At 40.1% G+C, this 26,774-nt stretch overlaps 1 protein-coding gene across 1 annotated transcript; it reads left to right on the top strand.

The window, feature by feature from the left end:
* The first annotated feature begins 8,551 nt into the window (after positions 1–8,551).
* LOC142845771 (small ribosomal subunit protein eS7-like) lies at positions 8,552–9,220 on the top strand. Its single transcript, XM_075965109.1, has one exon. It carries the CDS (start codon positions 8,584–8,586, stop codon positions 9,166–9,168), a length of 585 nt encoding a protein of 194 aa, XP_075821224.1. The 5' UTR covers positions 8,552–8,583; the 3' UTR covers positions 9,169–9,220.
* Positions 9,221–26,774: the final 17,554 nt, after the last annotated feature.

Raw genomic sequence — 26,774 nt, 5'->3', positions numbered from 1 at the left:
AGGGCTGTCAGGCTTTAGAGATTTGGCATGATGGTGCATCATTCCAGATGGGAATATATGTCGCAATCATGGAAGAGGAAGGGGACAGGGCATGCTAATGGAAGACTGAAAAATAGACCAGAAAGGGCCTCTGGAAAGACAGAAATTGAACTGTGTTGAGACAAAGGTGAGCTGAGCAAAAGCCTGACAGGTATTCACACATTATCTGATAAAGCTGACAGATGCCAAAGACATGTGAACTTCAGAGCATCTCAGAAACACAGGGAGGTGGGTGGGTGAACTATGCACTGAGTGCCCATTTCTTCCTGCAGAGGGACCAGGCTCTCCTAACTAAATACAGGGGCATGGCTGCAGATCTCAGCTGTCTGTGAATCCAGGGCAAAACTGCCTTCCTGTGTGACATGTCTCTCTTGTCTGTATGGAGCTGAAAAGGCATCATGGGAAAATCTGTAAACACGCTCTCGAGGCCAGAACCATGGAGTTTCGGAATTTTCATTTTACTACAGAGATTATGGAGAAATTGAAAGGTATCAGAAAGATCCTATGCTAGTGGACAAGTCAGTATGGCTGGAAAACCATTAAGAAGAAATTGAAACACCAGAAGCCAGCCAGATGTGGAGCTGTTTCCCAGGGAACTAAACTCAGTATCTATTTTGTAACTAGACCTTATAATTACACAGTAACATAAATTCCACTCTGTGCATACTAATAGATCACACTGTTAGAGGATGGCCTGGAGAAGGCATAGCAGGAGGTGATGATGTGCCTTCTGGACTAGGAAGGACTGGATCCTTACGTCACAGACCCCAGGTAAGCTGATCCCTGAGGATAGAGCTGTGAATAATAGAGCAGGAAAGAAGAATCAGGGCTCCCCAAAAGCACTCATTCAGGTAGTTTTACCTTTTTCTGTTTCAGCATTACTGGATTTAGAACTGTATATGTTTGTCTTTTCATTCTACTTCTTAAAGACATGCCACCAAGAGGGAGGACAAAGACAAAAATGCCTTCCGAAAGCCGAGACACCAGGCCCATCAAGACTCACAGAGTCCCCTGTGTGGATGGCTAGCCATGATTCTACCATATTTCCTCCTGTGTAGATGCCACTCTGGAAAGCCTCCTGTCTCACAACTGTCCTTGACACGTCTCTCTCCTCTCTCTCTCTCTCTTCCAAAATGTCCTTCAGGGAATTACAGTGGGAGGAGCCGGGCCAGAACACATGGCTTCTCATGGATAGAGACTGAGGGTGGTTAAGGAGGAATCTTTGGGTGGTACGATCTTAGAGTTGCATCACATGCGCGCACACACACACACACACACACATGTGCATGCGCACGCACAAGCACACACACACACATGTGCATGCACACACACAATTTCTTCTTTGCTCTTTCCTCCTTCCTTTCCATTCAGTACTTTCTCCCAACTATTTCAAGACCCAAAACTCTCTGTACCCAGAGGACCTCTTCTCGGCCACTGATGAGTCACTGGGTTCAGAGTGACCAGTCTGCCCAATGGACAGCAGGTCAGAGACACTGCTTCTGGACAGACTCCACAGAGCAGACTGGGAAGCTCCTGGACCCAGGAATCCAGACGATGCTGTGGGTGAAGATGACTCCACCTGAGATTTAAGAAGAAGAAATCAAATGCAATCCACCCTAAAGACTGAAGGCTGAAAGTCTGATTCCCAAGGCAGGAGAGAAAATGCCCCATCTTCTGAAAATGTAGAGTGACGAAAACTTCTTCTGGCCTGGGAGATCTATTGTCAAATAACAAGGCTCCCCAGAGTTTCATGTTATCCTAAAGCCATAAAGTGATCAAGGCACATACTACTGTCCCAAGTCCTACAACAGCTCCTACTGAAAATCCCCCAACAGTTCCTTTAAAAGTTCTGCCAGGTGACTTTTTTCTGTCCGTGAGAGAAAGCACTTGGTCACCCGGTTCCTTTACACAAACACCTTGGCAAGCTGTTCAGAAAATGGGAGATAACATATTCCTGGACGCTTGCCACCTCGCGTCATAGTGCACCTCAGTTGTCTTTGATTGACCATTTCTATAACTATCTCAATCATTTCTATAAGCATTGCCTGTCTTAAGATTAACAAACAAACAAACAATCAATCAAACAGCACCTTTTTAGAAAAAGCAGTCTGAATCCAGCCTTAGGGTTATGCCTATATTATCAATGCTAAAGGGTTTTATTTACAAATAAAGTCTTTCTACACACTTATGTCTGACCAAATCATAGGGCACAAAAATAAAAGGGTCTGAGTTGATAAGAGAGATGGTTATTTGTGTAAGGAAGTCATTTCAGAAGCATTCAAAACTACCCCCCCCCCATTCCTGTGATCTCTGATTTCAAAGCCTTCTTGATTTAAGCGTTTTGCTTTTAGTGCACTTCTAAGAATTGGGAAATAAAAGACATAAACAGCATTATTTTAAAATAATATATTTCTATCTGGTACAGTACTCTTAGTTATTATGTAGAACTATAATTTGAAATACTTCATATATCCTGTCTACATTTTCAAAAGTCACTGTTATATTTTATGTTGTTGCTACCATTGTTTACACTACTATGCTTGTGATCTGCTTCACATATTTAATTTAATGTTTTATATATTTCACTTATACACTGAGGTATTTTTAACAAGAAGGGGGTAATTTTATAAGTGGAAAAAAATACCCAACCTAACACATAAAATGTTGTGTTCTTTGCTATGTAGACATTTGAAAAACAGGATTTCTGCCTCAAAATGTTTTCAAACTAAGGAAAATTGATGCTTTTAAATTGTGAGGAATAAATTTGAACCATGTGTGGTGGCTCATGCCCATAGCCTGAGCATTTACTTGAGAGACTGGTGATTGCTACAAGCTCACAGCTAGCCTGGACTACATAGTAAATTCTGGGCCAGCCTGGACAACAGAGTGAGACTTAAAAACAAAGTCAAACAAACAAACAAAACTCAAAAAGAACGAGGTAGTTTTCTCGCTTGCTTTATTTTGGTTTTGTTTGATATTTTTGTCAATCTGTTCTTGTTAATAATTAGTCCATTTTTTCCCGAAGTCGCAGTGAAGGCTTCTGGCATGATTATTTACAGTCAGTAAAAAAAAAAAAAATAGAGGCGGGGCCACTGAGATGCTCAGGGGATAGAGGTGCCGACAGCCAAGCTGGATAGCCTGAGCTCCATTCCTATCCATGGGTGGAAGGATAAAACCAACTCTTGGAAGTTGTCCTGTGAATTCCACATACATGCTGCACCACAAGCATTCAAACACACATATGCACACTGAACAAATGTTGAAAGAAAGAAAGAAAGAAAGAAAGAAAGGAAGGAAGGAAGGAAGGAAGGAAGGAGACAGCATGTCTCAAAATAGGGAGCTAGAGAATCTATGCTATATGACCTATAAAAAGTTTATAGAAATTATTTAATGATATAGAAAATGTCTGCTACCTTGCATGAAAAAGTCATATTCAATATGGCATACAAGAGGATACTAAGAAAAATTATGTAAACTCTGAATAAATAACATGTGTAAATTTGTTTGAAGACTACTGAAAATCTATTTATATCAGATTAATAGTGGTTTTCTTTACAACAGTTAAATGAGTTTCAAAGTTCATAAATCATTAATTCTTAGATTTGAAGGACCTTTGAGATCGCTTGATTCAGCTGCTCATTAATTCACCAGATAATGCATTCCATTTATAGACTGATCCAAACATTTGGGAGTTCTTTCTTAAATGGAATTTACCTGCCCCTTCTGGTTTTGACTAGTTGCTTTGAGCCTGCCCCTGGGAGACAGGAGTAATGCCTAATTCCTAAAATAGACAGCCCTTCATAACTTTGAGTTCTAAAGCCATAGACTCAACTAACCTCAAGCCAAAATCCTTTCAAAGAATTATCGCCGTACTGAACATGTACAGACCTTTGCCGCAGTTCCTGAAACACTACAGTTTGGCACTGTTTGCCTAGCATAGCATTTACATTAGCTGGTACAGCTGATCTAGAGATGACGGCACACGTGGCAGGGTGGATATAAGCTGTGTGTGAATACTGTCATGCTGTGTAGTGGGTTTGAGCAAGCAGCCATTGCTTCTGCTGCTTAAAGAAAGTGCCCAGTTCCCCCCAAATTTTCTTTATCTCACAGTGACCCTCAGCTTCTTCCATCTCTTACTCCTCCCGTGGTCCTGCCATTCTTCCCGGAGGAGCTTGTGTCCTTGTCCACTGACTCCTGCAGCACAGAGCCTGCTCTAAGATGCGCTCAGAGGACCCAGATACCAGGTGATCGTTTGTTCCTCAGTCTCTAGAGAGCAGAGGTGGGGCCAGAAATCAAGTAAAACTCCCCAGGAAACTTCGGCACACAGGCGTCACTGTTTAGAGCTGTCTGTCCCTGCCTGAGTTTCCTCTATTAATTCTCAGATCACAGCGCAGGGTCTATAACAATCTTGGATTCAGCGTCTGGCCTTTATATTAATTCTTACTAAGCTGCATCGTTTCATTTTGCTCATATCCCAATCTGTCAAGCTCATGCTGAATCACAAGTCTATCCAGCGATATACTGCACTTCTGTTTTCTCTTCCTCGTATTGATTAATAAGACTTCTCTACACTTCCTCACCTCAGAAAACCATCTGAAGGTCAAGAGTTAGAAAGCGGTCTTTTGTTCCTGATGTCCCAACCCTGTCTTTTCACAGAAGAGTTTAATACACCAGATCCTACCACTCATCGTCATTTCTGTGAGGTGAATATTTAAGTGCCTATGAGGAGAGATAGGACAGAAGGAACTCAAAAACAAAACAAAACAAAACCCTACGCTTGAGTTCTAGCACATGCCCTAGTTAAATGTATGAAGAAGGCCAAGGGGAGAAGACCCACAGAAAGAGAGGGGCTATTTCCAAAAGAAAAGAGGCCTGAGGGAAAAATGTCTTAACATCAGTCAGTGGCTCCACAGAACTGACAACCTGGAAGTAAGCAGAATGGCAAGCCGGCATTCAATTTAGTGGCCCCCACAAATGCATGACCCATTTCCTTAGGATGTGGCTTCCAGAAAAATCTGGGACCAGAGAACCAAGCTCCTGGGGAAACTGGGCAACCAGGTGTTTTGTAGACTATGCCTGTTTTTATCACACAGTGTTTGACATGGCCTCAGTCTCTGCACCTACAACCTAAGGGGGATTAACTGGTGACAGGAGTATCTTCCTCTCTTCGATAGTCTTGAAGCAATGAGATGATACATTGTTTAGAACTGTTAACAATGTGTTTCAAACCAAACCACGACACTCAGAACTGGTCATTCAGGAACCTCTGTCTTGTTCGATGTCACCTTCATTTACAGCAAATCAAACCTGCTCTGCCCACCTTCCTCAGACTCCACAGGCTCTGAGATCCACAAGCTCCATGCTGTTCTGGGCACATCCCTGCAGTCTAGCATAACGGCACAGTTCCTGTAGGTTTCTATTCTGGAACTGGGTTCCGTGCCACTCTTAGAATTCAGTGGGAACCATGCTTCCTGAAGCTATTCAGCCTATAAAGCTGGGCTGGGAAAGCAGTATCAGGACTTGGAAGTAAAGGGTCATTACCACCATGGCGCTGGGTGTTAGCGCTTCACTGCAGGGTCCACTCCCGCTGTGCCTTTGAGCTCTTCTCTTCCTGTGGCGCAGGCTCTGTTCACTTATTCTATTTCTTGAGTTAGCAATAGTTCTCCTTCAGGCTGCTTGCTTATGCTCACTCTTCCCCATCCAAAATTTAAAAAACAAATAGAACAAATTAAGCTACATTTTTAAAGATATTTTTCATGCATAATCTCATTCAAGTGAGAAACTATTAGATATATCATATAAGGTCAGAATAACAATTTAAAATAAGACATGATAAAGAGCACATGTGTTCCAGAGTGCTTGCTTTCCATGTTCAGTTGGGTTTTCTCTGTCTGTCTCTCTATGTCTGTCTCTCTCTCTCTGTCTCTGTCTCTGTCTCTGTCTCTCTTCCTTAGATATGGTCTTACTATGTAACCCTGGCTGGCCTCAAACTCTCTATCATCCCACGATACCATAATCTCTTTCAGTTATAGGATACGCACATGTACCAATTCTCCTAGCTCCTTTCACTTTGGTTTTTTCATATATGTGTATGTGGTGTGGTTGTGTGTGTGTCTTTGTGTGTGTACTGTTTGTGTGGTGTTTATGTGTGTGTGGTGTGCATGTGTGTGGAGAGACAGTGTGTGTTCTCACATGTGTGGATGTACAGTTGATCCTGTAAATGTCCATGCTTGTGTGTGGAGGCCCAAGGTTGATATTGGGAATCTTTCTCCAGTTCTCTTCCTTATTCATTGCCTTCCTTATTTTTCTTCGAGGCGGGGTATCTCAAACCTAGAGCTCTTGAATATGGCTAGTCTGACCACCAAACTTTCCCTGGAGAATTACCTGTCTCTAAGGCTGGAATTATAGGCAGGTTTTATTTAAGCTACTTGGATCAAAGACTAGGATGCCTATAGTTTGCATGGGTTCAGGAGATCCAAACTCTCACCCTTTAGCTTGCCTTGGAAACATTTAACTGCTGAGCAATCTCCCCATTAATCATATCTATGCATTGGGAGGTTTTTGTTCTTCTGGACATTCCAGAGGTCGTGTTAACCTGTGTTTAGCCTGTTGTACTAACAACAAATCAGAAATAATCCCCCACTCTCTTCGGTACCCTTAATTGACCTTATTTCTGTCTCCTTTGCCCATCTGCCCCACCCTCCAGTGGAATTCATTCCATTCTTCTGAAAACTTGTCATATTACACTCCATGAGTGATTAAGAACATGTGGTGTTTGTCCTGGGTCTGGCTTACTTCACTTAACATAATGACATCCAGTTCTATCATGTCTCCACACGTGACAGGACTTTGGTAATTTTTATGGCAGAATAAAATAGGCCGTGTTTTCTTTGTAGCTTCATCTTCTCAAGGGCTTCTGGCCTTTGGATAGCCCTTCAATAAAATAGGAGTGCATGATCCCTTTTGGTAAAATTATTTCATCTCCTTTGCTGGGCTTGCGTGACAGATCTACCTCTAGTATGGGGTGGGTGGCGGCCCTGTGCTGATCTCCATAAGGATTGCACTAACATATTCCCTGTTGCATAAGGGTCCCTGTTTCTCTGCGCCTTCGCCGATTGTTGCTATTTTTGCTTTGGGAGGACAGCCATTCTAATGAAAGCAAGATGACATCTCATTATCGTCTGGTTTACATTCCACCGATGATTCGCCAACTGAGCATGACATGAAGCTAAGGCCCGTTATTAAAGATGCTGGCTTTCCATACTGCCTCAGCCTCCCAAGCCTGTCCATGTTTCTATTACAGTCATAAATCACCAGAGGAGAGCAGCAGGAGGAGCAGCAGCAGTCTTTACATTACTTGTGCTTTTCATTACACGCTCACAGTGCCTAGCACTAATTAATTGTTTGACAAACAGTTATTGAGTGCCTACTATGTGCCAGACATGTTCTGGATGTTAGCAATGAAGTAATCAGTGGGGAAAAAGGGGAAAAAAAGACACTGGCTTCCCTTCAATGTGGGTTATTAGTGTGTTTGTTTAAAAAAGGAGTTAGGATTTCTAGGGAAGATGGCTGTCTCTGTGTGAGCCCATCAAAGAGGCCAAATAAGTACAAATAGAGTTTATCTCAAAGAGAGAAATAGAGGAAGGTTTTTAGAAATCCATGCAAGAAACTGAAAAATACCTAGAACAACAGAGGGGAAAAATAGGACTCTGGGGGCAAAGAAGAGATGGCGGCCTTGGCCTCTGGTGAAAAGAGCACTGGCGGGCATCAGGTTCGTGTCCAAACGGACTCCCAGAAAACCATAGTAAAGTTCCGTCCACAAGCTCCTCTGACCCCTCCATTCATATAACGAACCGCCTCCAATCCTGCAGGACCCAGGAAGAGCTGCTCCAACACCTCAGCCTTTTCTTTTCTTCCCATGTGTTTACTTTCCTCCTATATATATAGCATGTTTTTAATGTCATTGCATTAAATTTTTGTGTGTTTTCATTTGTTATTCTCCTTTATATATTTATCTAATTCTGTTTACACAGAATTAGATGGAATGTTTTTCCATTTGGAAGCAATATTTTTTCCTTACTTTCTTTTTACTTTTTTTCCTTTCTCCCCATCCCCAGCCCATGTTTTTCCTCTTTTTCTCCTCTGTCTATTTTTTTTTTACATCTTGTTGGGGCTGGAGAGATGGCTCAGAGGTTAAGAGCACAAGCTGCTCTTCCAGAGTGCTGTTTGCTGTACCTATAGCTTGCTTGCTCAGCCTACTTTCTTATAGAATCCAGCCCCACTACTCAGGTTATCTCCCAGGTACACTAGGCTGACCCCTCCCACATCAATTGCCAAGTTAGAAATTGCCCTCCACTTTTGACTACAACCTAATCTTATGGAGGCATTTTCTCAATGGAGGCTCTCTCTTCTGCAATGACTGTAGCTTGTGTCAAGTTGACATAAAACTAGCTAGCACAGAGACATGCACACCCAGATGTGCAATCACAACATAGAAATGCAGAAGACAGCTCTTTCCAAGCCGGCACTCCGTAAGGGCGAGCCATGTTCAGCTCGAGCGCCAAGATCATCAAGCCCAGTGGCGAGAAGCCGGACGAGTTCGAGTCCGGCATCTCTCAGGCGCTGCTCGAGCTGAAGATGAACTCGGATCTCAAGGCGCAGCTGCGGGAGCTCAACATTACTGCGGCCAAGGAAATTGAAGTTGGTGGTGGCCGGAAAGTCATCATAATTTTTGTACCAGTTCCTCAGCTGAAATCCTTCCAAAAAATCCGAGTCCGGCTGGTTCGTGAATTGGAGAAAAAGTTCAGCGGGAAACACGTAGTCTTCATTGCTCAGAGGAGGATTCTGCCCAAGCCAACTCGGAAAAGCCGTACGAAAAATAAGCAGAAGCGCCCCAGAAGCCGCACACTCACTGCAGTGCACGACGCCATCCTTGAGGACTTGGTCTTCCCAAGTGAGATTGTGGGCAAGAGGATCCGAGTGAAACTGGACGGCAGCAGGCTCATAAAGGTTCATTTAGACAAAGCACAGCAGAACAATGTGGAGCACAAGGTGGAAACTTTTTCTGGTGTGTATAAGAAGCTCACGGGCAAGGATGTTTATTTTGAATTCCCAGAGTTTCAGTTGTAAAGAAAATGACTGAATAAAGTGTCATTCGTAAAAAAAAAAAAAAAAAAAGAAATGCAGAAGACAAAAACTTAAGGCAACAATTTTCAAAAATCATAATTGTAAACTACTAAACTCAAAGATAATAGGTAAGATGCCAGGTGAAGACTCCAAAGCTTTTCCGATAAAAATGATCAATTACTTAAAAGAAAACACAAATGAACAGATGGATTCAATCTAGAATCCAGCAGGGAAAACCCGCAGCATGGGGAGGGAACAATGTCAATACAATTGATAATAATACAGCAAGATAAATGAAAAGGTCATCAAGGAAATTGAGATTTTTTTTAAGAAAAAATCATACTCGATAAGTAGAAATGCTAGAAATTAATTAACATTTAACAATTAAATGATTTAATAAAATCAGGTGAAGAACATTAAAATCAACCAAATGATCATGTAGAAGAAAGAATATCATAGGATTAGAGATGAACAAGGTTGAAAAAACACTACATTAAGACAGCAGCGAGGACAAAGAAGTGAATATGGCAACAACGCCCAAGAACTCTTAGAGATTATCAAGAGACCAAACCTAAGAAATCCATAGGATGGAAGAGAGACTGAGATTAGACAGTTAAGGAATTTATTAAATGAAATTATAGGAGAAAAATATCTGTTCTAGAAAAAAATAGATATCTAAAACATGAGTCAGTTAAAGCTCCAAGTTCTCACAGACAGTCAAGTTTATATAGATTTCAAAAGCATAAAACAAAGTAACAATAGTAAAGGCTCAAAGGAAAAATACCAACATACTTACAAAGGCAAAAATATCAGTAAAACATCAGATCCCTTATCAGCAAACAACAACAACAAAAAAAAACCAAGAAATTTCAAGTTCTGAAAGTAACTGCCAACCAAGATTGAAAAGTCATTTAAGATTGCTGATGAAATAAGAAAGGTCAAGGCAAGCACAAACTAAGATAGTTCATGACCACGAAGCTAGCATTGCAAAAGGCAGTCAGGGAAATAATATACACAGACAATGGAGTAAGAGCCTCAACCATGAAACCACAGGAGATAAAAATGAGTAGGTGAATGAAGAAAGCAAGAGTGAATTCTTCATGTCCAATGTAGTAAATCATCAAATTCCTGATATGATTTGGGATGAAATTGATATGAATGGGGTAGAAAGAAAAGAATAAGCACTAATCCAATAAGAAAAAAGTGATGAAGTTATGGGGATGAGTAAATATTGCTCAATAACAGCATTAAATATAAATGACTTCTATTCACCAATAAAAAGTTACAGACTGACTGACTGGATTAAAAAGCTAGATCTAACTGACTGACTGTTTTTCCCTAAAGAACATACTCCACTGGTAAAGAATGCAAAATCATTTATTAAGCGAATAGAAACACAAAACAAGCTGGTATAGATAATATGATATCTGATAAATAAGGCTCAAACCAAAATTAGTCAGACAAGATAAAGAAAACCACTCTATACAACATGTGAATTAAGAGATACAACAATTGTAAAGATGTGCAAATAATAAAACTTCAAATCTCATAAAAACAATCATTAATGGGCATAAAAATTCTGTTATGTCCTGTTATAAGAATAATAGTTGATTTTAGTACTCCTCTCTCATTTTTAAGTAGATTATCAAAAAAGTTTGAATGATACAGAGATTAGTATGGTGCCTGGTATGCAAATTTGTAAAGCATTCATATTTTAAAAAATCAGAAAGATCTCAGATAAATAACATATTTTCAAGATCTTTATAGGAAACAAGATCATCAGGCTGGAGAGATGGCTCAGAGGTTAGGAGAATGAGTTGCTCTTCCAGAGGTCCTGAGTTCAATTCCCAGCAACCACATGGTGGCTCACAACCAACTATAATGAGATCTGGTGCCCTCTTCTGGCCTGCAGGCATACATAAAGGCAGAACACTGCATACGTAATAAATAAATAAACCTTAAAAAAAACAACCAAGACCATTTCAAACTCCAAAGCAGTAGACAGCAGGAAATGATAATTAAAGCAGAAATAAATGGAGCAGAGACTAAAAGAACAGTAAATAGACTTCACCAAAAAGCAGTTTCTTTGAAGAGATAAACAATTGGCAATCCCCTATTAAAGCCAAAAGAAAGAGAGCAAGGCCAAAAATTAATAAAATTAGAAATGAAAACACAAATGCTACTGTAGATTCCTGTGAAATCTAGAGAATCATTAGGGGCTGCTTTGAAAAATTACATTCCACACAACTGAAAAGTTTAGAAGAAATTGGTAAAACGTGTCTTGGCCACTTTTATGTCAACTTTGATAAATTAGAGTTATCTAGGAAGGAGAAAATCAACTGAGAAAATGTCTTCATCGTATTGCATGTAGGCAAATCTGTAGGGCATTTTCTTGATTAATGATTAATGTAGAATGGCCCATCCCACTGGGAGTGGTGCCATCCATGGTTAGGTGGTTCTGAATTGTATAAGAAAATTTGACAAAGCCATGAGGATCAAAACAGTAAGCAGCATTTCTCCATGGCTACTGCTTCAGATTCTGCCTCCAGCTTCCTGCCTTGAGTTCCTGGCATGATGTCATTCGATGATGAACTCTAATTTGGAAGTGTAAGCAAAATAAACTCTTTCCTCTCCCTGCTGCTTTTCACCATAGTCTCTAACACAGCGTTAGAAAAGTAACTAAAACATCCTGGAAACACATGATCTTCCAAAACTAAATCAGGGAGATGAACAACTTCAAAAATCTACATCAATAATATTGAAGCAGTAGTCAAAAATAATCCAACAAAGAAAATTCATAATCACATGGATTCACTCCCAAATTGTACCAAACATTTAGAACTCAGTTAATATCAGTGTTTCTAAGGGAATAATCTCACTTTATGAAGTCAACATTGTCCTGATTTCAAACCAGAATATGGACACAAGAAAAACAAACAAACAAACAAAAAAACAAGTTTCCTGATGAACATATCTATAAGAATTGCTAAGAAAATTCTTGAACTTCTTAAATCAAATTTAAGAACAGATTAGGAATATCATACACCATGAACACATTTACTTCATTGCAGCAACACAAGGTTGGTTCAATATACACAAATCAATAAGTGTAATTCAGCACATAAGTAGTCATATGTCCAGTAATAGCAAGTATCTCATTTAATGCAGAAAGGCTCTTGAAAGAGTACAGTATCTTTTCATGATAAAAGCCTCATAGAAACATGGAATAGAAGGAACATACCTCAATACAGTGATGCCCATACATGACAAAACTACAGCCAGCAATATATCAGTGCCCAAAACTGAATTTTAGAGTATTATTTAGAACTATTGGACTTATATTCATGGGGTACAGGACAACATTCACATATGGCTCAGATGTACTTTGCCAGATGAGGTGTGTTTCTTGTTTGCAGCAAATAGTTGGGTCTTGTGTTTTGGTGTGTGTGTGCATGTGTGCTCTATGTCTTTTATTTGGTACATTTGATCTATAATTTGCATTCAATATTATTAGTGATAAATAAGATTCCTACTTTCTTTTTAATTGTATTCTGCTTGTTTTGTATATTTTTCTCTCATTTCACCTCTTTTACTGTTTCTATTATTTAGTGGTTATCTGTTGTGCTGAGGTTTGACTCTTTCTCTTTTGTATATTTGTTCTTCTACTAAGTTTTGTACAATTCATGTTCTGCAATAACAGTTATCCTTTCATTTATAATGTAAGACTTCCTTAAGTATTTTTTCTGATAAAAATATCTTGTTATTATTGTGTGTGCGCATGATATGTATATGGGGTCATCATAGTACAGACATGGAGTTCAGAGGTCAACTTTCAGAATTTGACTTTCTCCTTCTGGTGTAAGTTCTTTGAAGGAAACTCATGCTATTAGGTTTGCACAGCATCTCAACATGCCTGCCTGCCTTAAATGTCTATTATAAAGCTGAATGGGTGGCAATCCCCTTAGTTTATCTTTATCTGAGAAAGACAATTTATTTTACTTTCAGTGTTTAAAAGTAATTTTGTTGGACATAGTATGCTTGTTTTTTATTTGTGGGGAAAAACTTATGCTAGAATGCACATACATGGAAGACAAAATGGGGTATCAGATCTCTTGGAGCTGAAATTACAAGCATTTTAGGGACATCCAGATTATTACATGGTGCTGGGATCTAAATCGTGGTCTTTAAGATGTATGTGTGAGCACCCCTAACCAATGAGCAATGTCTCCAACCTCCATATAGTAAGTTATTTTTTCCAGCAAGATGTACTGTATTCCTAACTAGCCTTCTCTTAAGAGTGACTTGATACTTCTTGCTGTTTTTAGGGGCTTCTGCTAAATCTTTAGACATTTTTGACTATAATATGCTTCACTGAGGATTTGTTTGGGTCTAATTGAAGACTTTTGAGATGCTTTCTCTGAAGATTTCTGAAGTTTATGAAACTTTTCGGATTTTTTTCAGATTTTCATTACCTGTTATAATGTTCATAGTATAAACAATTTTTGCTGAATTATATTCTGAAGTTTTTATAAACTTTATTCTTGTTTTATTTTCTAGTCATTTTGCCTTAATGAGTCTGTTGAACTACTTGTATTTTTAAGTAGAAAAGTATAATAGAGAACTTCCATAACAACCAAGATTAAGAAATTCTTTCTTCTGATTTTCCTAGTTTTTTATGTAAATGCTCTATTTTTTCATTTTAAAGGTTCTATTATTATTAATTTATGTGTACTTAAGTTTTGCCTGCTTGTGCATGTGTGCTATGTGCATGCAGTGCCTACAGAGACCAGAAGAGGGCATCAATTCCTCTTGACCTAGAGTTACAGATGGTTATAAGCCCCCATGTGGATGCTGGAAATTGAACTTGGACCATCTAGAAGAATACTCTTAAATAGTAAACTATCTCTCCAGTTCACTATTATTCTTTTAATTTAATTGATTGAAGTATTTTAGTTCCAAGACATCACATTGGATCTTGTGTGTGTGTGTGTGTGTGGCAATATTTTTTATTCCATATTTTAATTTTTCTAAGTTCTCTTACACCTCATCGAATTCCCTTAGACCCACTAATTTTGAATTATTTTTCAGGTATTTCATAGGCTACTTTCAACTTCATATCTATTTTTTGAAGAGTTACTGTACTCTTAAGGCATGCCTTTAAGCTTCACGGGGTTGATCCCTGATGCCACTTGTTCTTTTGGCAATATCTGATACATCTTGGTGGTGTAGGGTGTGTAAAGGGCTGTCCTCAGGGCCCTTAGGGTATGCACAGTTGGTGCCCAGGGTTTTGGCATCAGCAACCACAGTTCTAGTAGCACAGGCTAGGAAGAAGATCTTGTCCAGGACTCTCAGGATAAATGTGGAAGATTTTTGGATTTAGCATCATCAGACAGTTCTTACATCACATAAGGGCCTTTTCCAGATCCTGCCAGACAGGCACTTTTGCTTCTGCAGTCTATGGCACTAGAAATATTGGATTTAAGGTTTTTGGATACAAAGGATACCTCCTTCAGTTCCATGGGAAGACTGACATTAGTTCCAAGAATTGTAGAGCTCTTAACATCTTCCATGGAGCTAGGGAATCCAGATGATTCATTCTCCTGGTTTCAGGGAACAAATGAAAGAGGTTCTAGGGTATTGGGCACCAACAGTTGTGGTCTGATATCCATGAGTTTCTGAGATGTTCCCTAGGTTATTCATAGCATGTACAAGTAAGTAGCATTTTGAATAATAGAAGTAGCATCTATACTTCTTGTGACATAGGATGTGGTGAAGACCTCCACTAGATATATGGACTGAATACCAAGAATTCTGAAGCTTTTGGTTTTAGCATATGAGGTCTTGCACCTGCGGAGCATGGGTAGGAGTGTCCCATAAGTCAGGGTTAGGGAAGATCTGGCAATGATGAATCTTATGGCATTGGTAGTCACAACCCAGGGCATGAGTGATAATAATGGGCTCTTGCCCTAGGCTCCATGGAGAAGACTGAGTTCTGTCAGGACTTTTGTACCAGCAGACACAGTCCCAAGGCCATCAGTTAGGAAATAGACCTTCCCTGTGCCTCACCAGTTAAATGTAGGTGTTGATCGAAATGGAAGCTACTGAGAAATCTTGCAAAGGTGAATACAAGGTTCGATGACTTGGACTGAAAAGGAAACATTTCCTAGATACTTCCAGGTGAATGCAGAAATTGGTGAGGCTTAAAGCCAAACTACATTCGTGTTGCTGGAGCTGTGAAGCTAGCCAGAAGCAGAAAAGCTAAATGCACAGCTCAGTGTGATTAAAACTCACAACAAGTGGCTCCAGTTCCAAAGCAGTGAGCATTGTCTTAGAGGTCCAGAGAGGACTTCCTTAAGTTAGTAGCATTCAAAATGCTGAAAAGATGTATTGAATGTCTATGTTTATATTTCTGGGGATATGAGCCTAACAATACTTGGGGTATCACTTTCTGGAAGCTTAGATTACTAGTAGAGGAATCTGAGGCTAGAGGGCAGGCACTGAGCATTCTATGAAAAGTTCCAAGAGCTGATGTGAGGAATTCATATTGAACTCATTAGATAATGCAAATTTGTTGTTTTGTTAGACCTTTGGACATAATGGCATTTTCATATGTTTGTTTACAAAACATCTGTGAGATTATTGTCTTTTCTTGATATAGACCATTGGTAATTCAGTAAGAAGTTACTGTACAAGATGCATGTTGGATCAATAGTTTGTGATATAAAATTGAGGCAGATTTTTATGGATGATAATATGAAAGCATTTGTAGCCACAATATTGTGCTTTGAGCACTGGAATGTTTGGGATTTTCCTTTATTTTAGTTAGACTAAAAGCTGCAGCAAACAAACCTTTCAATATGTTTCTTTTTACTTAGAAGGAAAAAAGGAAAAATACTCTTTTGTAATTTATCAAGGTTCAATGAATTAGCAGATTCTATAAGACACAAAATATTAAAAACAAAATTTTATACATTGTCTGCATTGTCTTAATGAATTTCTGAATGATAATACTACAAACATGGTATCTCCCAAAAACATGTTACCTATTTCTACAATGAAATAATGGATTCTAAGGGTGTGGCTGTTTATTTTTACTAAGTGAAAAGACTGGATTATTGAAGTTAATTTTATATCAAGTTACAACAGTAAATTCTCATTTGAAGGGTTTTTAAAGGCAAACCCATTGGTGTTACCAACTACAGAATTGTGTGTATTGCTTTGATGTCTTAACAGTTAGCATTCTAAATTAGCTTCTGAACTGCTGTTAATGGACAACATATTCCAAGTGCTGGACTGGAGATCTATGTTAACTTCCTTCTGAGTAGACGTGAAACCCAGCAAGATTGCAAGTTTGGCCAACCATACCAGTGGAAGTGAAGAAAGGTTCCCATGGTTTCAAAGAATCAATAGTGCCCTCTAAAGGAAATTCATGTGATGTGCACTAAATATCCAGGTTTAAGTCAGGCCCAATGTTGTGTAGCTGCAATATATGACATGTATTTAAAATTATGGAAGGAAGTCAAGATAATTCTTATCGTGGGTCAATACCAACCTTGGGTCGCATGGTAGAGCCATTTTAGCTATACTCACTTCTGTTCAGTGTGAACTCCATCTTTGTGGAAAGTTCCCGGAGATGGGAGAAAATGGTTTCTGAGTAATTGATGGATCATGAGAAACAGCAAATCCTTATAGATAGCTTGGGAAAATATGCTTCTTTGAAGGGCAAATGTGTAGGAAAAAGTGCTGAGAAGGCCTTGTCAGCTTTTGTCCCAGGCAAACTAAACAACCGTGCCCTGGGCAAACAGTCAAAAATGCTGAATTAGGAGGGGCCTGCACAGAACTGTGAACAAACATGAAAACTGAAAGATAAAAGCATTGTGAAGTATTTATGGACTTGTTCATTTGTCCAATGCTGTGGTTTATTCTTGTATTTTCTCCATTCATGATATACCGAGGACTATTTAAAACTTGCTTGATATTGTTGTAAGAAATATTTGGTAAAAGTTCCCAGGGTACCTTCCTGAGAGTAGTAATGGCTTAGAAACATACATTGATGAATGCAGATGTTAGTGCTAGAAATAAATGGTTGTAGCAGTTAGTGTCACAGTGAGACACTAACTTTCTTTTGTATCAAAGCCATATCTATAGAACACTATGAATATTCTTACGGCTTTTCCTAGGAGTTCAGGTCCAGGGTCCTGTAAGATGGCTCAGAGGGTAAAGAATTTGCTGATTAAGCCTGCGAGCCTGAGTTAAGATTCCCCAGAGTTCATGTAAAGCTGGGTGCCCTAACACATCTCTAATCCAGACTCTCTTGCATGAGATGGGAGGTGGAGACACAGCAGAGTCTTTGGGAGCTCACAGCCCAGATAGCCTAGCATATGCAGCAATAAATAAGACACTCTGTCTCAAATAAGAGAGATGAGCATCAATATACAATGTACCTGCATTCACTCACACAAACATGCACACACATGCACACACACATACATGCACATAGACAAGATTTTTAAATTGAAATCCAGACTTATTGGCAATAGAATGAAGATTTTAGATTGATACTTGGTGCACACACTTCTATTGTGCTCAGCATCTTTCCCTGCACAGTCCCCTGTGAGGTCAACAGAGCAACTTCTAACTGCAGAGCAAGAAAATCTTCACCTGGAACCCAGGTAAGATTGTATGGGAAGATGAGCTTTCCGGTCATCATCTTCTTACCAATTGTAGAAATGTTAAATCACCCAGTGCTACAACAGGTTAAATATTAATGGAAACAAAAATATTGTTCCCCAGATTGGGGACAATCAAGGGCACACGTCAGCAGAAGCAGCTGCTGTTGGTAAAACAAGCTGGTCACTGCGTCACCTTAATTAGATGTGACATGTTGTTCTGAAGAAATCCAAAAGTTAACGTAATGGGAGTCATTTTTTCAATGGCCTCCTCAAAATAGGACCAAAGCTAAAAGGCATGTGAACACAGCAGCAGGGAAGGGGAGCTGCTGAGTGGAGGGCTCTGATACCCCATGACCTCACACCAATCACAAGCCTACGAGGCTGCATTTTGAGACCTGCAAGCTAGAACAGAAAGGGACTTTAAATGTTCGTTTTGGTTTTCCTTCCATCTGTTCATACAAAAGGCAGATCCCCAACAGTATACAGTCCTAAATCTCCTGGGTGGCATGTGGCACTAACCCCTCCTCCTATTATCCATACTTTTTAAGTAAGAGGCTACTTGAAGTGGATGACAAAGATATGCTTCTGAGTCTGTCACCATTGTGAGCAATCACGTAGCTACTTGGACATGGGTTTTAATGAACCTTAGTTCCCCCCATGGGTGGTGGGACATATGTGGCCTCCCATTAGTAATAGAGTTATTAAGACTGTATTAAATGAACACAAATCTCTTCCTGAACCAAGGTCCTGTTTAGAAAAAAAAGATAATGGGTCTTGGGAACTTGCGGTGTATAGGGAACTCTAGAATTCACAAGCAAATAGCCTGGCCAATATAGGACCTCAGTGTAACCATCAGAGAAGCCATCTGCCTCCTTCAGTGTTTGTCACTTACAATGTGTGCACCTTCACAGTGCGCCAGAATCACGGGGCTCCAGTGGATTCTCAGGAGGGGCACTACTGTCACAGTTTAGTTCTGTCTGTCCTATGAGGTATTCTTACATGGCACTGTCTGTCATCCGTGTGAGCGCACACATGCGGCCCTGCATCTCTATGGCACTGATTGGGAGGGCTTCCTCACCTCACTTGGCTGGTAGGAAAGTGGAGGGAAAGGTGAATGCTGGGCCAGAGGACACTCCACTAGCTGAAATTCCTAGTCTTTCTTTGTATCACTTACCCTTGTGGTCTTTTGGTCCTCATGGACCTTCACTATGTTTCGATAATAAAATAAATAAAATAATAAATAACAATGCACCAGGCTGTCAATTGAAAGGACTTCCCCTTGGCATCATTTTCAAAGTCTTCCTGGAGATAATAGCTTAAGATGGTCACTGTCTTGGTAAAAGTTTTAGGCTAGCAAAGGAAAGAAACTTCTTGTGGCTTTTAGGGGCAGATCTTCCAGTTACTCAGCTATGGAGCCATAGAGGCATCTCTTGTGAACCAAGATGCAAGGAGTCTCACAGATTTTACTAGATTTTAGGGACATTTGGGGGATCAGAACAGGAGGAACCATGGAGAAGGCTGGAAGTATTGTTGCGACAACACAAACAGAGAAAAGCCAACAGTCTGAGAGATGGCTTCACTAGCAAAGGGATTGCCACACAAGCCTAAGGAGCTGAGTTTGCATCTCTGGTACCCGGATAAAACAGGATATGACAATGATGGCCTAGAATTCCAGCAGTGCAGGGATAGGAGGATCTTCAGAGCTCCATGCTACCAATTTAGCTCTATAGTGAGCTTCAGATTCAGTGAGACATCCTGTGTCAAAAAATAAAGGGAGAAACAAACAGAAGCTGGATGGGTGGGGAGGTGGGAAGGGAGGGAGGATCTGGGAGGAGATGGAGGAACAGAAATTATGATCAGACTATATTGTATAAATTTTCAATTAAAAATAATAAACATAAAGGTGGAGGGGAGTGGTGGTCGGTCTGGAAAGGAAGCAGACACGGATTCCTTTCATGTGTATTATGACGTAAGAGTCTCAAGGCCTCATCATAGCCCTGATGTTAGGCATTAGACAGAAACAGCACAATATATGGAGACGTAAACATGATGGAATCTTAAAAGAAAGGAGAGGCTTCCTTTTAAAACCCGGAGAGAAGCTTAAGAGTAAGAAAGAGCGGCTGAGAGAGAGAAACTCTACGTGAGAGTGGAAGAGGAGCCTCTGCAGAGAGCAGGCTTCAGAGAAAATTCCCTGAGCAAAGAACTGGCTTCATACAACCTTTTAAGGGTGGCAGGAAGCTGCACCTCTGATGATTTAGTTCAGAAAAGTGTACTTGATAAAGAGCATGGAGGAGCCAGGCATCGTAAGTTGAGAGCTGTCACCAAAAAGACTGCTTCTTAGCTCTCTGCCTGGGGGAGAGGAGAAGGGGTGGGGCATGGCCTGAATCAGGCTGTGAGATCTGGCCTAAGGGTGCAGGTCAATGTTCTAACAGAGGATGATAAAGGATGACATCCAATATCGATCTCTGGTCTCCACATACACATGGTGACCAGTATGATGCTTACACACAGACACGCATGTACATTACACACAGAATCAATAGAGTCAATAAGAATCTACTGCACGGAGCATCCGTGGTTAAGAACAGTTTACCAGATGTTCTGATAACCAGAGAGAAACCGAATCTTGAAGATTATGGAGTTCACTCTTTGGTGGATGCAAAGCTCATGGGCACAACTAGAAAATACCAGGGCAAGGAAAGCTCATTGCTTTTAGCAAAGAAAAGGAGCACTGTATATAATCCCAAAGCAGGGTGCACCCCTGAACAGGGAAGACAAGGGGCTGTAACCAGGTACAGTCATAGACATTCATGCAGGAAGTCCCATCACCACACACAAATGTGGGCTCACCATGCTGTGTGAAGTCACACATTACATGTTCAAAAATTGGCGGATTCAAGTGTCCACAGGGTACAGAATTTAATGTTTTAATGAACAAGGTGTATTCTGGTCACCCAATAGGAGGGATTTGCTCTGGCACCTTGTGTAACTCTCTGGAGATCCTTATTGCGAGAAAAAGAAAACCTGGAAACCTGCTGGTGGTCCTTAGTGAAGGACAGCAGCAGTTGATCCTGAGGACTTGAGTGACAGGTGATGCAACCTTGTCTCCGATTGCTTCTGTGGCATATGAACTGTCACTACTGCCCGTGTGGAAGAAAAAGTTGGTGACCCCTGAGAGGAGGTTTGAACATCCAAGGTTCTGATGGATGACAAACCCTAGACCTTGAAGTGATGCTCAACCTTGACTAGAGAAGTCATCCACACACCAAGTGTCCATCTAGGAGTTCATTTGCTATTATGGGCACAAAAGACTAGAAACCTGAGACTGATATTTGGACAGAGAATTTGTTTTGACCTAGGGATCTGGAAGACATCCTCCCTCCATTTAGGATATTTTTGTACTGAGGATCAAAACTGTAGAGAACCCCAAATACAATTTCTGGCTGCTAGGTGGACAACCTCTGTGTTCCATATTTGGAGTGGCAGTGACTTTCTAATTGCACCTCATGACCCATCCTCTGTAGCTGTGGTGATGTGTTCCTGGAGTCAGGTGACCTCCTGAGTTGGCAGGGGGCATGCTTCAGCCCTCCAGTGTTCTGCTTGTTCACCCCAGCCACCCCAGAACAGAAATAATCACACAGAAACTATTAATTAAATCACTACTTGGCCCATTAGCTCTAGCTTCTTATTGGCTAACTCTTACATCTTAATTTAGCCCATATCCATTAATCTGTGTATCGCCACATCGCAGTGGCTTACTGGGTAAAGTTCCCTCTGGCTCTGGTGGGGCTACATGGCTTCTCTCTAACTCCTTTTTCTTTCTCCCAGCATTTAGTTTAGTTTTCCCCGCCTGCCTTTATTCTACCTTATCAACAGGCCAAGAAAGTTACTTTATTAACCAATGAAATTCACAGCATACAGAGGAGAATCCCATATCAGGGAACCATTTCCATAAGCTCACTCTACCAAGTCCTCCAGTTCTGTCTTCACAAGCTCTAGGGTTCCTTTGTCAAATTCTTTCTGTGGAATGTATGAAGAGTGGATTTTGTTTCACATACCAAACTCCATCTGAAACAGTGTACCAAGTCAAACAAGAGGCCTGTTGTAAATGAATCCCAGAGATGCTTTTACTTCCCTTGCAAATGAGATCTAGATAAACAAACAAGTTACTAAAATAAAGAGCGTGATTACAACTGTTCTCCATAACACTCAATGACAAGAGAATTGGATCAGTTCAAGTTTGGGAAGCGATGCATGTCTCTAAGATTCATAATCCATAATTACATAATACGGACTCACAGAAGCTTGCAATGAAGAAGTGTGTTGAGAGTTGTTTACCCTACTGTTTGCCAGATTGTTTCAGAATAGCAGTCAGTATTTGACAAATGTTAGTCTCTTTAGTTTTGAGGAGGAAAGTATACTGTCTATATAACTTGCTAAGAAAATACATGCTAAGAAAACAAACTATCAAAATTTTAAAGGAGAAGACAATATAGAATAAAATTCTATAAGCAATAAAACCAATACAATTCAGCTTAAATCTAGTTGCTAATATAGTTATTAGATTTATGGACATTAAGCAAAAGTCTTGAAAGGTAAAATACTGACTGCAAAAATGTAAAATCTGTAATATTTTAGGTTGGGGAGATGGCTCAGTTGGTAAAGTGCTTAGATTACAAGCATGAGAGCCTGGCTCCTAGAACCTACATTGAAAACTTCAGGTAAGGTGGTGCCTACTTGACGCCCCAGTCCTGGGGAAGTAGAGACAGGAGGAACCCTGGAGTTTGCTTTCCAGCCTTGCTTCAATGGCGAACTCCATGCCAATGAGAGACAAAGGAGACGGACAGTACTTCTGACGATGGTAGCGTTGTTTGCCTCCCAGCTTCAAATGCTTGTACATACACATGGACATGCACCCTGCACACACATGTGCGTGCACACACACACAAAACGGAAAAAAGTATCAAATTAGTAGTTTCCACTCATGAACAAAAAGAAAACCCAAACAGCAGTAATAAATTGGGAGGCGAATGACTATTGTTCAGCAAAAGCCAGGAGTGAAAACTGTGTAAAGACAAGGACACAAGAACACATATATTGGATATTTATTTATTTATTTATTTAGTTAGTTAGTTACAGTATTTCTCTGTGGAGCCCTGGCTGTCCTGGAACTCACCCTATAAAAGAGGCTGGCCTCAAACTCAGAGATCTGTCTCCCAAGTGCTAGGATTAAAGGCATGCACCACCATCACGTGGTCACTGGATTTTGAAAAAAATACAAGTGTATTTCTTTATAGGAGTCTATCCAAAATTTAAAAAAAAACTTACATAAAGTATAAATCGAGGGACGCACAAAAATAGAAAAGAAATGCAAGCTGGCCAAGCAGGGGACCAGGCTGTCAGGACTAAAGCAAATGGGAAGTTTTTACGTTGGTAAAAAATCACGTAGTAATGGTAAGGAGAGAGACGCAGACCCCTCCACCCAGAAGCTCCCAGCACAGCTCCTAGAACTGCTGTGTTTGCTCTCATGGCCATACTTTTACTTCAGGTCATGATGAGCCAAGCATTGCTGCACCATCCTGGACTGCACCCTTTGCCACACTCTTAGAACAACCTACGGGAAAAGAACATGGAGACTCCTGCATGTCACCAAGTGGTAGTATTAGTGTCTGGGTTTGGAGGAAGCCCTTGCTACCACACTACTTGAAAGGCCAGCAAAGTCATATGCTTCTGGCTCTGGCTTCAGTATATCTTCCTAGCACGCACTTCCCAGCTTGTTGCTCTACTCTCACTCCTTAGAAATCCCGGGCCAGGGCAACTGCCCAGTCAAATATTCCACCCCTGACTAGTTAACGTGGGTTAACAGGAGAAAGTCTGACTTATCTAGAAATCCAGATGGCGTCTCCTAATCCAGTTTTGCATGCAGTGAAGGTGATATTTCATGCCAGTCTGATGTCTCAGTATCTTTCTCAAATGGTTTATGAGCTGAAAAGGACAGAACTAAAAGTAACATCCTCCAGACTCTAAAACAGGAGCCACTAACTTTAGTGAAAATACATCAAAGCAATGTATATGAAGAAACTGACGAAAATCACATTCTGAAAGACGGACTTGCCAGATGTGATGGTGTCTTTGATCCCAGCACTCCAGAGGCAGAGGCAGGTGGATCCCTATGAGTTTGGGGCAGCCTGGCTTACATCAGCAGTTCTCAACCTGTGGGTCAGAACCCCTTTGAGGGTTGAATGACACTTTCACAGGGAACACCTAAGACCATCGGAAAACACAAATACTTATATTATGATTCATAACAGTAACAAAATTACAGCTATGTAAGTAGCAATGAAAGTGATTTTATGATTGGTGTCACCATGACGTGAGGACCTGTAGAAAAGGGTCTCAGCATTAGGAAGGTTGAGAACCACTGGTTTATGTACTAAGTTTTGACCAGAGCTATGTACAAAGAGAACTGAATATGGAGGATTTGAACAAATAAAAATTTAAACGACAATAACATTGAAATTTGTGCTCTACAAATAAAGCACATGTATTTACGGAAAACCTACAGATTTTGAGGCTATGTTAAGTCTTAAAATAGAATCCCTATAAATTCCTCAAAATGACAATTCTGTTGTATATATGACAGTTAAGTAAAATAGAAAATTAGCAACGCACAACAGCAGTGAGCTAAAAGTTAAAATTAATCAGAGTATCAAATAATTCTAACCCCCTAGACAAAGACAGACAAAGGTGGTTACACTGTATCCAACGCTTCTTGTATACCATCTCACATCCCCTTTTCACCTGGTCCCAGCTACCTTCCCTGTGGCATGTCCTTCCATGTAGACTACAGTCTGTTTCTGCAGGCAGCAGCCCACCTGAGTGGTGAGTTGGACTTGGTGCTCATACATCCTCCATCTAGAAGAGTAAGAAAGCTAACACCTTCAACCAATTAGCATGGTGACCAGAGAACAGAATTCTTCCCTCTGTCAGTTCCAAGAAACATTTAATACAATCTTTAGAATATCCCCATGACACCAAGAGCCATTTAATCCCATGAATATCAATTCACTAATGCACGGATGTTTTGGAGCTCTCTTTTCCCACTTATCCTCCACGGTGTCTCATCTCCACTTTCTGGAAGCCCTTCCATGAGGTCTTGTGTGGAGCTCACTTTTCCTATATCCCAGAAACATAAATGGTCAAGATAGTCCTAGAAAGCTGACCCTCTGCATTCTATCTAGAGCCTAATTCTGGAGTCAAAAGGCGATGAGGATTCTAGTGTGGGCAAGTGAACCTCCTCCAGCAACCGCAAGAGAACAGGGGCAGTGGCGCAGAAGGATGTCTTCTGAACGCCAAAGTATTTCACAGAAGAGCAGTACCATTGCAGAGCACGTGTCAAGACAGAACACAGCTGTTTCTACACCCTGACAGCATAGACATCACAAAATGAAAAGTTGGAAAGAGAAGAAATTCACAGCCTCATTTACAAAGTTTAAAGTTGAAAGACATCACTTAAAATTGATGAACTAAGTAGCAGAAATATAATAATATTCAATAAAACAAAGAATCAGAAAGATAATGCCAATCAAAACCTTTTGTTGGTGAAGAGCAAACAGGGAAAAGAATCATGCCAATTGTTAACACCCTGGTTATGGAACTATATATGACTACCCAAAAGAAAGGGAATTAGACACTGAAAAAAAAAAAAACCTTTCTTAATACCAAAAGGTACATATATAGGCAAAGAAAATTCCACATAATGGAAAAATATTTTTTCAAACTGCTGACACAAGAGTACATAAAATAGCAGTATAGAACAAAAATCAAACTTATCTGAATAGCAATAAATGTCAAGTAATTTATACATTGAAAGTGATTTTGAGGCTGGATCACAAAACAAGGCTAAAAATAAATGGATGCAAATATACTTCATAATAAAAACAGGAGCAAGATCTTAATAGGAAAGGTGAAATTCAACCCTCAAAGCATAAATGATCCATAAAAATAAAGATGTTCTTAAAGCTAATGGCCCAATTCACAGTGAGGATGTAATTATAAATCTTTTCTGCATCAAATAACACTTCAGCATATTGAGTAAAGTAAATCTACAGTGGCTACAATAGAAATAGAAACATCTCTTATTAAAACAATCCACCACATTAGTCCTGAATGAACAAGTGCATAATTGCCTTGCTAACCACAAAAAAAGCACTTGAAAAACAACTGGACAAGTGCTCTTGGTTAAAATTCTTAAGTAAAATGAGAAAATATATGTATTGTTTAATGTGAAGAAAACTAAATCTACCTCAGACTCAAAGTCAGAGCCACATTTAAAGGGAAACCAATGAATGCATCCCTAAACTATGCATGATTCAGTTCTATGTAGCATTGTGTTCAGTTGCGGGAGGAAGATGCTGATGTCATCACCAAGAGAAGCAAAGGTGATGATATACAGGAGTGAGGAGACAGAAACCTCATTATCAAAATGTTTATATGCCCCCAAACCTCAAAAAATAATTTTTACATATACAAACTGTAGTCATATAAAAGATCCTATGGAAGAAAATGATTTCAAACGAAAACAAAAATGGGCCTGGAAATACAGTTTAGTGGTAGAGCACTCAGTATTCAAAAGACCCTGGGACTCAACCTCAGAAGCCCTTAGCACAAGCTTACCAAGAAATATGTAAGGACTACGCAAAAATAGTCCAACAAAACCTTAAAACACTATTGAAGTTTATAGAACTAAACAGAACACAGACCACAGTCTCAGATACACAGGGTAACACTACAGAAGTATCACCATTGTTTTAATAAACATACCCCAGGAGCTGGAAAGATGGCTGAGCAGGTAAGAGCACTGGGTGCATCTTCCAGATGGGTTCCATTTGCAGCACCCACATGGTGGCACACAACCCGTTGTAACTCAAGTTCCAC

Source organism: Microtus pennsylvanicus, chromosome 3 (assembly GCF_037038515.1).
Source record: "Microtus pennsylvanicus isolate mMicPen1 chromosome 3, mMicPen1.hap1, whole genome shotgun sequence".
NCBI lineage: Eukaryota > Metazoa > Chordata > Mammalia > Rodentia > Cricetidae > Microtus > Microtus pennsylvanicus.
Note: the sequence above shows the minus strand (reverse complement) of the source record. Positions and strands in the feature narration are given on the sequence as shown.

Bases quoted from the DNA above. Each gene is read 5' to 3' on its own strand.
- LOC142845771 (XM_075965109.1), top strand. From the start codon at position 8,584: ATGTTCAGCTCGAGCGCCAAGATCATCAAGCCCAGTGGCGAGAAGCCG.